Raw genomic sequence first — 13,624 nt, forward strand, 5'->3', positions numbered from 1 at the left:
GTACTGAGTTTGCCTAATCTAGGTCTTCACCAACAAATTTTGAGAGAGAGAGCGAAAAAGGGAGGGAGGGGGGAGGAGGCGTCCTGTAAGTGGCTGGCAGAGAAGATGGTGGTGGTGGACATGGTGAAGCCAAGGAGATCGAGGGCAAAACTTACCATGGTCATTGGATATAAGCTATCAAAAGGTGTTGAGGAAAGGATGCTAATTGCTACGAAGAAGATGTTGAGGAGGGAGACGTCAGAGAAGGCAGCAACGACTTAGTCAAAGGATGAGGGGTGGTTAACAGAGATCTGAGAGAGAGAGAGAGAAGAGAGAAAGCAATCAAAGCCAAGAAGGATTGGGGGGTCAAGGGTTTCACATAGGGGGCTCAGTTGAGCCTAAAACCAGGAAGTGTTGATTGGAACTGATTCATACAAGTTCTACACTTACCTAAACTGTTACTAGGAATCATCCAGGTTCGATGCCAGTTCAATTGATGATGATTATGACAACCATTATTGCTTCTTCTATGCATCATCATTTAAATCTTAATTTAGTTTCTCTTAACTGAGATCCTATCTTAATCTGCTCATGAGGACAATCCATGATGAATATCCTAAGATTGTAAGGGTAAACTTTGCTGAAATTTCCGAGAAGAGAAGTTATTATCTTGCTTTCCAAAAAATGCATAACCCATAAATAATCTTGCTTGACTATAATATGAGAACATAGCACCAAATAGTGTCGTGGACTGGAATTAAACTTTTGATTTGGGAGTTGGGATCTGATTTATTCACCATGATGAGCTTAACTTGCTAACAAGTTCATTTCGGCAATTGGCTTAACAAGAGCTTGGCTTGGATCGACTTCTTCATATTTGTTGTACATTAAGCTTTATATGCTCATTGGTTGAAATTGAAGCATAAACTAATCCTAATTTTACGGGCTTACATAAAATGATTTAGACCCTAATCTTACCACCAACACAAAGATCTTATTATTTGGCCCATTTGACCATACAAAGACCAATTAGTAACTAGGTTTTTTCACTCAGAGTTGGTGAGTACACTCCACATTAGATAAGATTATTATATCCACTTCTTGTGTAATTTGAGGCTTAGCCTCTTCATAATTGGACTAGTCTGGCTGGCACTACATTCCAAAACTTTGAGCCTATGCATATCAAAACTATTTCAAGATCTGTACCACCAACCTGGTGTAGACCAAGAATAGTCCTTGATGGGTTCTTGCTCTTAGAAAATTCTAGGTGCATGCACACCTCTACATTAAGTTAGAATATCTTAGGGTCATGCATTTAAATACGATAAAAATGGAACAGTATAATCGATGACATACTATTCCTACACAAAAATGCATCGAACAAATGCCGGGTCACCGAAACAATCAAAATCAAGATGTGCCAGTGTTCCGATTGATGCTGACAGTACAAAGGCAATACCACCTATTCAAACGCCATCCTGATTGGAATAAAAATTTTTATTTTTTAAAGCATGAGAATGGGATAAAATGGCCATCTCAATCAGTTCCAACCAATATAAGCCGATACCAAGGCCATTTGGCTGGTACTAACATCCGGGACAGCATATTTTTATATAAAAAAGCGGTGGAGGGCAACATTTGCTGGCCCCAGGTGAAGTGAAAGGATAAATCAAGTCTGATAAAAAATCATAACACCAATAGAACTATGTGACTCGATGATGAAAGGAAACATGCTAAAATTAAACAACCATAGAAATATAGAAATCTGATGAAAACTATGCCAACTCTACTAGAAATCCAGAAGACTTCTGACCAAAAAGCTCTGATCTGCTAGACTCTGTATCATATGAATTACCCATACACAGTAAGCCATATTTACAGTTAAGTGAAATATGTGAAATAGCTTTGGAACTAACACCTCTTTTTGTAAGTGTCAAAGAAAAGAATTTAATTTGACAATTCACATTACCCACTTTTGCTAACAAATGAACCACAATAAAATAGGATATGAATAATATGTTTTGACCTAAGTATATATACGTGTATGTGTTGTATTTTAATCAAACATTTGTTCATTTGTGTTGTCTACTAATTTATTTGCTCTTAATCAATTTTCTTAAATAGATCATTCTAATAAGAGTTCAAGATTTTCTTTCACAAGTAACCAAAGAAGCTAAACAAGGTTTAGGTTTCAAGAATTGCGAACTGATCCAAGATTGGGTTGCTTCTTGGTTAGCTACTAAAATTAGCCAACCTAAATTGTTGAGCACAAGCCAATACTTTCTAAGGAGATGTTTACTCTTATGTCCTTGTTTGGGGCGAAAACAATGAGAGTCAAACAAACAAAAGAAAAAAAGAAGTGCAAAATATGCAGGGTGATAGCATACAAAACCTGGCTCAACTTGAAGATTATGAACATGTTGTTTAATCTCCTGCAGCCACTTCAACACAAGCGCCAATCCTTTGGCATGCAAAGGCTGACTCTTTCCACTCCACTACAGGTAAAGTAAAACAAAGTTGTCATCGTCGTCGTCGTCATCATCAAATAGGACATTGTCATTATAAACTTGAGCCGCCCAAAGAATATGACTATAGAAAGCATGTTGTAATAGATTAAGCATAGCAATATCAAGAAATATGCTACTCAAACACAGCAAATAAGTCAGATATATACCATCATCGTATTTTAAAGTCTATCATTTACTTCTGAATTAGTTGAAAAAGGATAATGTTTTTGCATGTCATATTTGCATTTTCTTAGGAACCAAGTAAATGCTTTAAATTGATTGAAGTTCTTTAAATTATCCAAAATATCATACTAGTGAAGAAATTTTCTCTTGGACAGAAGTGCAGAAGAATCAATTATTTGATATTCTTAGTCTTATCAAACTATTTGACACTGTGCTATCCCAAGCTTTGAGTATTGTTGGGATGAATCCCTCACATTCATGGTGGTCCTGCCCGAGACGGGGCAAATCAGGTGATGCGCTCACCTATCCTGTTGTTCTAGGCACCTAGTTCTCCTAATCCAAGGGCAAAGTATATCCCCTACTTCCTCAGGCCCTCATGCAATTGATATCCTGATCTTTTTATTTTTTATGTAATTTGGGACTGGGTCCCACAACTAATGGCTTTGACCCCATGATACATGGGTGAAACTGCAAATGTGCATCTCCTCAACCTCATGCAATGATGTTTGTTTACAACAGAAAAGGGGACCAAGTCCCAGAGCCATTATGGTCTCCAATGCCCATCACCCTAATGGCCAGAGATCAAGGCTAAGTCCAGAGAAAGAGCAGCAGTGAGAAGAAGAATAGGACCGGCACGCAATTTAGGATTTCAATAATTGCAGCCAGTTGCTCAACATCAGGAAGCTCCTAGTCAAGGTGATTTTTTTTGCCAATAATTTGGCAAAATTAAAATAAATAGGGGAATTCATGCAAAACTTTTTCTTGTTTGGCATGAAATTGTGATATGTTGTAGGGTCACAATGAAGCTACAAGATTACAATTTTCATTTTATTTTTGACATATGTTTTATTTTTGTGAAATTATAACATTTTCAAGATAAATTAATCACCAAAGTAATAAAAAGTAATTTCTACAAGAAAAAGTGTAGCATGTTTAGATTATTATTGCACACATGTTAATTTTTGCATGTTTTGCATGTAGTCACAAGAATAAAAACGGTTTTGCATGTACTCATTAAGGTTTATTGAAGATTGCTATTGAAATTTAAACAAAAATCAATAAAGACAAAAGAAAAATGGTGCAGGTACATTTATATAGCTTTTGAAAAGATTAAAAAATATAAAAATATAAAATGGGTGACCCAAGGAAGTATCCGGACACCCAACTAGGATGGCCACCTGAAGAGGAGCAATTAGAAACTCATCTTCATATCTATTTCACTAAAATTGTATTCTATATACTCTATCTTTGTTCTGCTCATTTTTAACTCTTCGTTATCTAAAGACTTCTTCCACAAACCTAATTTAGCCTTTAATCTACTTATTGTCTCATCAACCAGCATTATGTCATCAGCAAATCACATACACCAAGAGGCATCTTCCTAGATATTAGACATGAACCATAAATTAGACAAAAATCAAGTTTAGATATCTTTCAAAGTCATTTGCATACAAGGAAGAAAAGATGAAGAAAAGAAAAAAGTGAAAGGAAAGAGGAAGAAGAAGAAGAAGAAAAGAAAAGACAAAAAGAAGGGAGGAAAAAAAAAGAAAGGAACGAAAGAATAAAGAAAGGAACAAGAAAGAAGAAGGAAAAGGAAAAAAAAAATAGAAATGGATATGAGATAGAAAAACGAAAGGAAAGAAAGGAAGACAGAAGAAAAGAAAGAAAAGAAGGAAAGAAGAAAAAAAGATGGGGAGAGAAATGGAGGATATCTACCAGGACATATGACTGGGACCACTATCAGAATGGATTGAAACTGAAACAGTAGGGTGTCCCATTCCATGGAGAAACCGGGATAACCCAGTCCCATGGGATTTAAAACCTTGTTTGCATGTGCATTCATTGGAGTGTTCTTTGACATAGCACTCCAAAACTTTTAAGCCAAGCGTCAACACTTGTATCTTAAAAATGAAGAATATTCCATTTTCTAAAGTACAATGAACTATTGCGACTTGTCTCAACACCGGAAGTCAACCACTCTATGTTCCAAAAACAGGTGTCCAACTACACATTAGACATGGCAAGATTCCCACTTGTATCCTCTGATTTGTAAATTGCTGTTAGCAATGAACAATCTGAATATCATATATCTCTCACAACCCTAACTCCATAAAACATTCCCTTTCCTTCGACTTTCCATCACTTTTCTGGTCCAAGTCCACACTAGAAACATGTTAAGTTTCCAACTTGTATCCTTTGATTTTTAAACTATTGTTAGAAATGAACATGCTCAAAATATTGTATCCCTTTCTAACCACTTCCCACCCTTTTCCTTTCCCACTACCCACAAGGCCCACACCCATTCTAGCATAAAACCACTCCTAGCACCACGGCTTCTAAGGCCCCAAGCAACCCCACCAAGCCAACCTGCTCCATCTTACATTGCCAATCCCTACAAATCTTCCATCCTTGCCTCTTTCCTGCATATCCACCAGCCAAACACAAACCCCTTCCTAGTGCTTCATGTTCCACTTCCTCATCCCCTTTACGAGTCATTGCCTCTTCTACCCATCACCCGCAACTCCACCTCATCCACATTTCCCTTGCCATTAGCTCACTTTTACCATTCGTAAGCGGCCATCATATCCTCCTCCCTTCCTCTACCTCCACCCCCTACACGCTATATGCTATTTATATCTAGTGACATATGTTGGTCATTACCATCCCTTCTCCAAGGCTCTGAAAGCCACCAACCATCAATGCCTTGACACTTACTTCCTTCCACTTCATGCACGCACCTATAGCCTACCTCCCAAAACAGCTTCTTGCTCAATACTTGCTAATGTAGGAGCACAGAATCAACTCATTTTGAGAAAAGCCTATATTTAGTCTAAAGTCAAAAGTATGGTCAAAATAGTATTTATTAGTTATTTAATTGTGTTTGTAAATGTGAAATGTATCTTTTAGAGCATCTAGGCTTTATTTATTACGGTTCCTGGCTTCCTGCACTCCTAGAGTTTGTGAAAATCATTATTCTTTTGACTTTTAGATTGTTGTGATGTACTAATTAAGGGATATGAATAGCCATCCATTACTTGTATCAAGCTACATAGTAGATAAAGAATGGAGAAGAAAAAATAGATTCTTTATGTTAAACTATTTGAAAGTAGTGGTGGATTCCACTTGTTATCTCCCTTCACGCACTCACTTCTCTTCTATGTTGATCTATTCTCCATCTTTTGTTTAACCCTATAATACTCCCAGTTTACTGACCACTTGTTCCTTCCTTCTAAATTGATCCTTACAATGGCTGCACATGAAAATAAGTGCCCAACAGAGAGAATAGAAAGGACCATCTTTAAGAGGGTGATAAGCAAATGGCGCAAAAGGTAGACAAAGTTGAAGCTATAAGTTATGACGGTAGTCCAGGTGGAGACAGTCCAAGGGGATGGTAGTAACAAGAAGTATAGGGTTTAATTAGCAGGGACATATACATGAGATTACTAGCATTAATACAATTTTTCTTAATGGTGTTGTACAAATATAACAGTAGTTCTACATGAATACTATTATACTTACATATACAAAAGGGTAACATACATATGTACACACCTACGCACTAATGGGTGCAAGTATATATTTCACGTACATATACAGTAGTTTGGGACTTTGGGGCATGCATCCTTGTATGTGTAAACAATTGCTAGTCATGCAAATCCTACTAGGGCAAATTGCAAAATTCCATGAGAATGTTAGGTTCTTTAGGCACATCTCAAATGAAATTTATGTCATAGACTTGTCAAGCTATGTTGTATATGATATGTCATTCTTAGCAATAGAAGGTGAAAATAAGTTTGACACAGCTTCTTCCATAACATGAGCTTGTAATTTTGTGAATGATCGGACAAATAAGATCCATAAACACGATGCCAGAAACTCAAAATGTCAAAGAAGGTCCAGTCAATACCGCTTGCAGTTTCTTCACAAGAAGAATGATTTCATTGAAGTGATCCCACAGCCACTGCTCCATTTCAATGTCCTCTAAGCCCTGAGAGATTCTCTGACCTAAATCACATTCTTTCTGAAATTTAGACGTCAGCATGTCTACCTGGTTTTCTGACATGGAATCTAAAGACTTCCTTTTGAGAATTGCAGTTTCTGTAAGTGTTTCAATTAAGAGTAGGGTGCAATCTGCGGCGACTATTGAAAGACGTGTTGGCAATTCAAATTCACCCTGCACAATGCTACACAAAAGATGCCATGAGATAAACATTGAAGTCAGCTCCAAAGATGGACTATGGTAATCAGAACCTCATTGGTTTGAAATCAACTTAGCCATCAAAGTAATAAAAGGGTAATACCATAAAACTTGGGCAAATTTGCATTATGTTGATTGCTTATCCTAGAAACTAATTCTATAAAAAAGGGTATTCAGCACTTCATAAGTACTAACAGAAAAATCCAACGGCACTACTAATAAATTTACAAAAATAAAAGAGGAGATGTGAAATGAAGATAATATTGCTAGGTCATGATTGAGTCAACTAAGCAAGTGTATGCAATGATCAAGAATGCAAAGCAAATGTGACATCAAGAAGTGAGTTCAATGATCTAGTTAATATCACTGGACTGGACATTTTTACATATCATTAAGGTCACAAGTGGCTAATGCCATAGAGGTCATATCCTTTGCTTTCTATTTTGTATGGTCCATTTGTCTCCTTGGCGTTAAGATGTTAAAGCTAGAGATAGAACTAAAGGTCATTACAAGATGCATGTGTTCCTTAAAATATGTGAAAAGCCCTAGGTCACCTCTATACGAGAAAACCAGCCATCACATAACAAGGCATTCAATCAGAGAACTTTTTCAAAGGATTTAGCAGCAGCAAAGCTTTCTCAAGTGGTCAATAAAGGAAGATCAATCCCATATAGGAGTTAGGAGGTATACTAGAAACAGTTTGAGGGAAAAAAAGAGATGCTATCAACCTCTTCATACAGGATGAAGAGAGGAACTAACATGACCAAGTGTAAGAGTTCCACTTGGGATTAGATCAGTAAGTTGAGATTCCAAAGGCTGAAAGTGAGGAGAAAAGAGATGTGGAAAATAGAAGCATCCCAAGCAGGTGGGACCGTGGGAGCCTTGGAGGACCATTGATTCATTCGCTCAAGTTGGAATATCAAATGCATAAAGTGTGGCTTGGGCCTTGGATTAGTTAGGTCAAAAGATCTGCAGGCTGCTTGACAGAAGTGGAGAAGCCAAAGACTGGGAACATGCACGGTCATACAAGCTATAAGAGCTTCCAGACTTGCATCGATTATATCAGCACTTACTGCTTTAAGAAAAACTTCTGGCAAGCTTCTATTTGATCCTTAGATATGGGATAGGAATTATTCCTCAACAATTTTCTACTTTTCACATTCAAAATGAAAGGTCTATGATTAGTTTTTTATGAACATTTTGGCAATATCAATTTGCTTAGAACCCAGAACAATATGAATTCTTGGCTCTCCTTGTGTTTGATCTTGAGTGCAGAAGATTATTGTCTGTCTTTTGACAATGCATTCGAGAATCTTGTCATGTTATTTCCCATCATAGGAAACATATCATACCAAAAAGATAAACACAATACAAGAGTACATACTACATACCCTCGTATCGTGCATATCATTCCACGCAGATCCATGTTGGCTCGTGCTGATCAGATACAGACATATTCAGGCCTGGCATGGACCTAAATTCTTTGCCATGAGACCTAGACATGGGTGGACAAAAACCAACATGACATGGCACAATAGAAAACTATGAAAAACCTTGACTGACACAAGCATGATCTTACAAATGAAAAAGAGAAAAAGGAATAGAAAAAGGGAAAAAGGTTGAAGTATAGACCTCGGCTTTCTTCCAAGATACATTAATCACCAAATAACTGGTTTTAAGTTTTAACAAACATTAGTCACCAAAAAAATAAAGACAGAACTACCTGGTTTTAGCAAACATTAATCAACAAATAAAAGCCATAAGAACTACAAATTACTGGATTGCAACTTGCAACAAAAAGAAGATCTACATGGTCACATATTAGCAAAAGAAAACAACAATCTATCCAACGTGCATAAAATATTAACAGTTACACATCTACAGCATTACAGAGTTATAAGGAGGTGAAAGAAAGAAAAATTATGTTACATGAATAAAACAATTATCACAAAGAAACATGTTTATCTTTCTAAGTGTGAAAGGATACCTTCCTTCGCAAATGATGGACAGGAGAGGAGAAAATGATTGGTAAAGAATCTTCCCTAAAACAATACTCATTTCATGTTTCCCTGAATTAAAAGGAAATTATTAAATGAATACCTATTCCATTAGAAATTAATAATACATGTTGAAGCATTGCAATCAGGCACATTGCCAAAGGAAACAAAAATTTCACTATTGAGGAGAGCTGTTTACTTAAGCAAATTATCATAATGTGTTGGCCCTCAATTTAAGTCATTATGCCAAAAATATGTCAAATCGGTAACACATTGTACCAAGATGCATCTTATTATTTAATCAATAAGTTCTATTCCATGGACAAGAAAGCCAGAAAATTTGACTCTGTTTGATAAATGAGAAAGTTAGAAATGAAGCTTCCAATGAAATTTCTTTTCTCATTTTTGGCATAAAAATTCAGCAAAAGAAAAATAAGAAGAAAATGACGACCAGAGTTTTCTCTAAGAGGCAAAAGATCGTTCTTTTTTTTGGAAAGTAGTGATTTTGAGGGAAAATAACAAAATGGTAGGTCAATCAAGATATCCATCTTCTAACCACATTCTCTTTTTTTGCAATTTTTTTTAGATTTAGAAATCACTTTAGAGAGATTTTCCCCACAGATATTACAAAGATTCAAAGCAAGAACCAGAACTTCCAGCACATTGATGTGCAAGTGAGTAGGCACAGCAACCAATGAGAAGGTTCTTGCACCCACGATCCAAATGAACACCATGCACAAATTAAAAAGACATTCATCTTTATAACATGGTAAATAATTAAATTTTAGTAAATGACAAAAGAATAGAAGAATTATAGGTGTTAAATGTTAAACTACATTACCTTCATTATAGTAATATAAATTCACATAAGGACACATTTATACAAAATTTTTATATTCACTAATATTTGACAAGTCAATAATGACCATTACAATCATTATGTGACTTCACAATAGTGATATTGACATGTATATAATGTTTGTAATACTTTAGGTTCTCCTATAGTATACCACCAGGTCCCCAATCTCAGTTCGAGTACCATATTGGTATCTTATTAGTTTGGTATGATACGATCAATCAAGGTCCGCTGTACCGGTACCGGTGCGCATACCGACGTCGGGCCGATATGCTCCGATGTATCGGTTCGGTACAGATACAATTTTTTTTTGTTTCTCTTTTTTTTTAGGTCTCCAAGTTATTAATTCATAATTATAACCCAAAATTATATTATATTGCATATTATTGACATATTGGATTCAATTTTTAAATTTGGTAGCGGTACAAAAACTCTTGATCCAAAATTTTAAATATATATTTATTTATATTATATTACAACTCTATCATCCTAAAATTAAAAAGAAAATATATAAATGTATATTAAAATATATCTAAACTTTTAAAGTACAAAGCACAAAAAATAATATATTAACCTCAAGATCTGCTCTGCATTTAATATCTCGTCGAGTGTCTATAACGCTCGTCGATATCTGAATCATTGGTTAGTCTGGAGGAACATCAATCCATTCAAGACACACTGTACCCCTGAATATTCATCCCATAAGGCATCTCTCTGGATTGTAAGACATCTCAGATCTCTCACTCAAACTCTAGCTCTGAGAAGTACCCTCGAAATGATGGTATGGCTGTGGAAGAGCCCATCCAAATATGCCGATAGCAAAATCTGATCCGTAAGATGTTCCAGACTGCATAGAATAGTAACCACTAGAAGATGTCTTGGATGCACCATATCCATATGGATCATAAGGTGGCTGCAGATAATAGGATCCATAATGCGAGGATGATCCAGATACATCCATGGATCCTACTCCATGTGCAAGATCGTCTGCAACTGCATCGTGTGCTGGACAATCTCTAAGAATCCGTCGTCTATATGAAATCGGCTCCCCACGGTGTCTACCGACTCGTCCACCATGGTCCCTATCATGTGTGGCATGTGTACACTGGGACTCACCGGTGAATCGAATATCACCCCACGGCTGTGTCTCATAAGCAATAGTCTCCTGTTTTTCGATTCCTCCCTGATCATCAAATCCATAACTACTACTATTAGTATCATCACTCTCTTTGATCTCTGAATCTGAGTCAGATAGCTTCTGTACTCTCGAGAGTGGTGCACGTGCAACTGTCTTTTCTTTTCCCCCTTGTGTCCCTCTGTGACTGAGTTTTCTGTGATTAGGAGGATGGATGTCTTGATGCTGACTGTCGATCTCGTCTAAATATTTGTCGCTCAAACCTCTGCTAGGATATATCGAACATCAAGTCATGTGATAAATGAGTCCTCTATGTCCCCTCAAACTGTGGCTGATTAGCTGGAACCTTGTGGAATATTTTTTTGTCCATTGTCCTGGATCCATCCTAATCTCCCTAGCTACCACACTAGCTAGTCGTGGAGGGGACCCCGGCTCATCAAGCTCTAGCTCCTGCTGCTGACCTGCAAGCCATCCGATGATCGGATCGTCATCCTCGTCAGCATAATCATCTAATATCGGATCAATATACTTCAATTGTATTTTCTCCTGAATGCATTTTAGCCTCAACCTCAGATTATAGTGAACATATACAAGATCATTGAGGCACTTTTATTTCAAACGATTTCTCTGTTTGCCGTGGATAAGGACGAAAGTCAACCAATTATGCTCACAGCCACTAGCAAAGATCGTCAGGAAAAGAATGCGGACAACCACACCTCTCAAATATTCTGCAGACATTTCAAAATGAATCCACCATTCAGCTGCAAAAGCAAAATTACATATCAAATTTTATGATATTATTAGGCATTTGATGTCAATCTATACTGCTTATTATTGATATGTAATTTATCTGGATTCACCTGCTTTTTGCAGACGACATATGATGGGACTCCAAAGCTGTCTGATTCCTCTCTAAACTATTTTGTCTGTAAAAAAATATATTTATTAAATTTATAAATGCATCGTTGAGTACAGATCGAATTCAGCTGAATAATCACATCTGTTTTAAACTAACATACCTCTTGCAGACACAAAAATATGATTTCTAGATCGAGCATCATCTTATATATCACATTACGAAGAGCAGCAAGAAGCTCATTATCCATATCTATCCCAGGAATGGTATACTGAAATCTCGAATTCAAATAATAAGCTGCAGATAAATTTTATAATTGATTAAATATATTTTTACAAGTATAAAAAATATATTTTAAAATATTCTTGAATCCGTACTTACCGGTTAGATGCAAATTTTTATTCATCTAATAGTCCCAACGGCGTTCAATGATGTTAATAAATTCTTGAGCATGCTTCGGATCATTCTCACTGATCTGTTTCTTTGTCCTTTCCATCATGTAATATAAGAAGCCCATCTGGGGGTATCTTTCACTATCCACAGTGTGAAGCACCTCATATAATGGCTTAATAGCCTTCACTATCTTTTCAACCCACTGCCAAAATGACTAACTCGTCATCAAGTTCTCTACATAACTTCAATCAGTGCCGACCCTCGCATATCTGCTCTCCTGCCACTTGGTACTGACAAACATCTGACGTAAAGCTGCTTTCTTCTAAAAAAAACTATCTAGTACTATGTAGTTGATAGCAAATCATATGATATCCGGTGTTAAGATCCCCCCCAGTATACGTCCACATCAATGAAAGGATCCATGTGTGATTGTAGATGAATCTAACAATAGCCTGGACAATCTCCACTACCTGCTACACCCTACGAATCTTTCCAATATCCATCAATATAAGATCAATACAATGTGCAGCATATGGGATCCAGTATATCTGCGATCGCTACTCCATCAGCAACTCTCCAGCAGCCTTATATTGTGGTCCATTATCTGTGATGACTTGCATGACATACTGCTCACCCACTGAATCAATCACCTCCTCCATCAGACCAAGAATATATGCGGCATCGTGCATCTTATCTGAAGCATCAATTGATTTGTGAAAAAATATTTTTCCATCACAGTATATCAAAAAATTAATAATTCTCCATCTAGTAGGATCGATCCAACCATCACACATCACTGTCAGTCCGTATGTAGGCCATTTATTCTTATAAGAAGCAATCCATCTCTGCAGATCCTTCTTGTTACTGTCAAGAAGCTGATCATAGATGTTCTTAGGTCCTGATAGATCTACACCCTGACCGGCAATCTCTATGATTGAAATGACAGATCGATAATAAGGATTGCTTGCTGCATTTGCTGGAATATGACTGAAATGAAATCATGATCCAATAGCTCACCACATATTCTTCTTCTTATTCTTTTTCACCATAGTGTCAATCCTCCGCTGCTTTGAATTTTTACTGGAAAAAGCATGTGGATCCAAATCATGGATGGTGGCTCCTGCTGGAATATCTCTGGAGAACCTCCTCCTACTACCAAAATCTCCCAATAAAAATGACATGTTGTGTCTGCTCCCTCTACCACCGGACTCTCTGACTGAGGCAGTCCTCCTGAACTCGAATTCTCCCCCACTGATCGCCAATCCAGACCCCGATTCGTAGCATGATGGTCCAAATCGCTTTCTATATCTGATCATCTCCTCCTGTCGGTACTGATCAACCAAGCTCGTCTGAATGACATCCTCAATCTGTGCCTCATCATCTGGAGCCGAAACCTCCTCTAACTCTTTAGAGTGATAAGAAGGTAGCTCTGCAACTCGACAGTCCACTTCCGTCTTCTTCTACTTTGTCTTTTCTTTCGCTGCTTTCGAATCAGCAATGTGCTTCTTCATCAACTATCG

At 37.0% G+C, this 13,624-nt stretch overlaps 1 protein-coding gene across 1 annotated transcript in view; it reads right to left on the bottom strand.

The window, feature by feature from the left end:
* The window catches only part of LOC105034833 (uncharacterized), a gene marked incomplete at its 5' end in the record, with an annotated part of 62,344 nt that extends 53,408 nt beyond the window's left edge, over positions 1–8,936 (bottom strand). The window contains 3 exon segments of the mRNA XM_073251415.1: positions 2,372–2,474; positions 6,577–6,853; positions 8,855–8,936. Of these exon segments, the coding sequence (XP_073107516.1) occupies positions 2,372–2,474; positions 6,577–6,853; positions 8,855–8,936 (462 nt within the window).
* Positions 8,937–13,624: the final 4,688 nt, after the last annotated feature.

The sequence above is a fragment of the Elaeis guineensis genome, chromosome 2 (genome assembly GCF_000442705.2).
Source record: "Elaeis guineensis isolate ETL-2024a chromosome 2, EG11, whole genome shotgun sequence".
NCBI lineage: Eukaryota > Viridiplantae > Streptophyta > Magnoliopsida > Arecales > Arecaceae > Elaeis > Elaeis guineensis.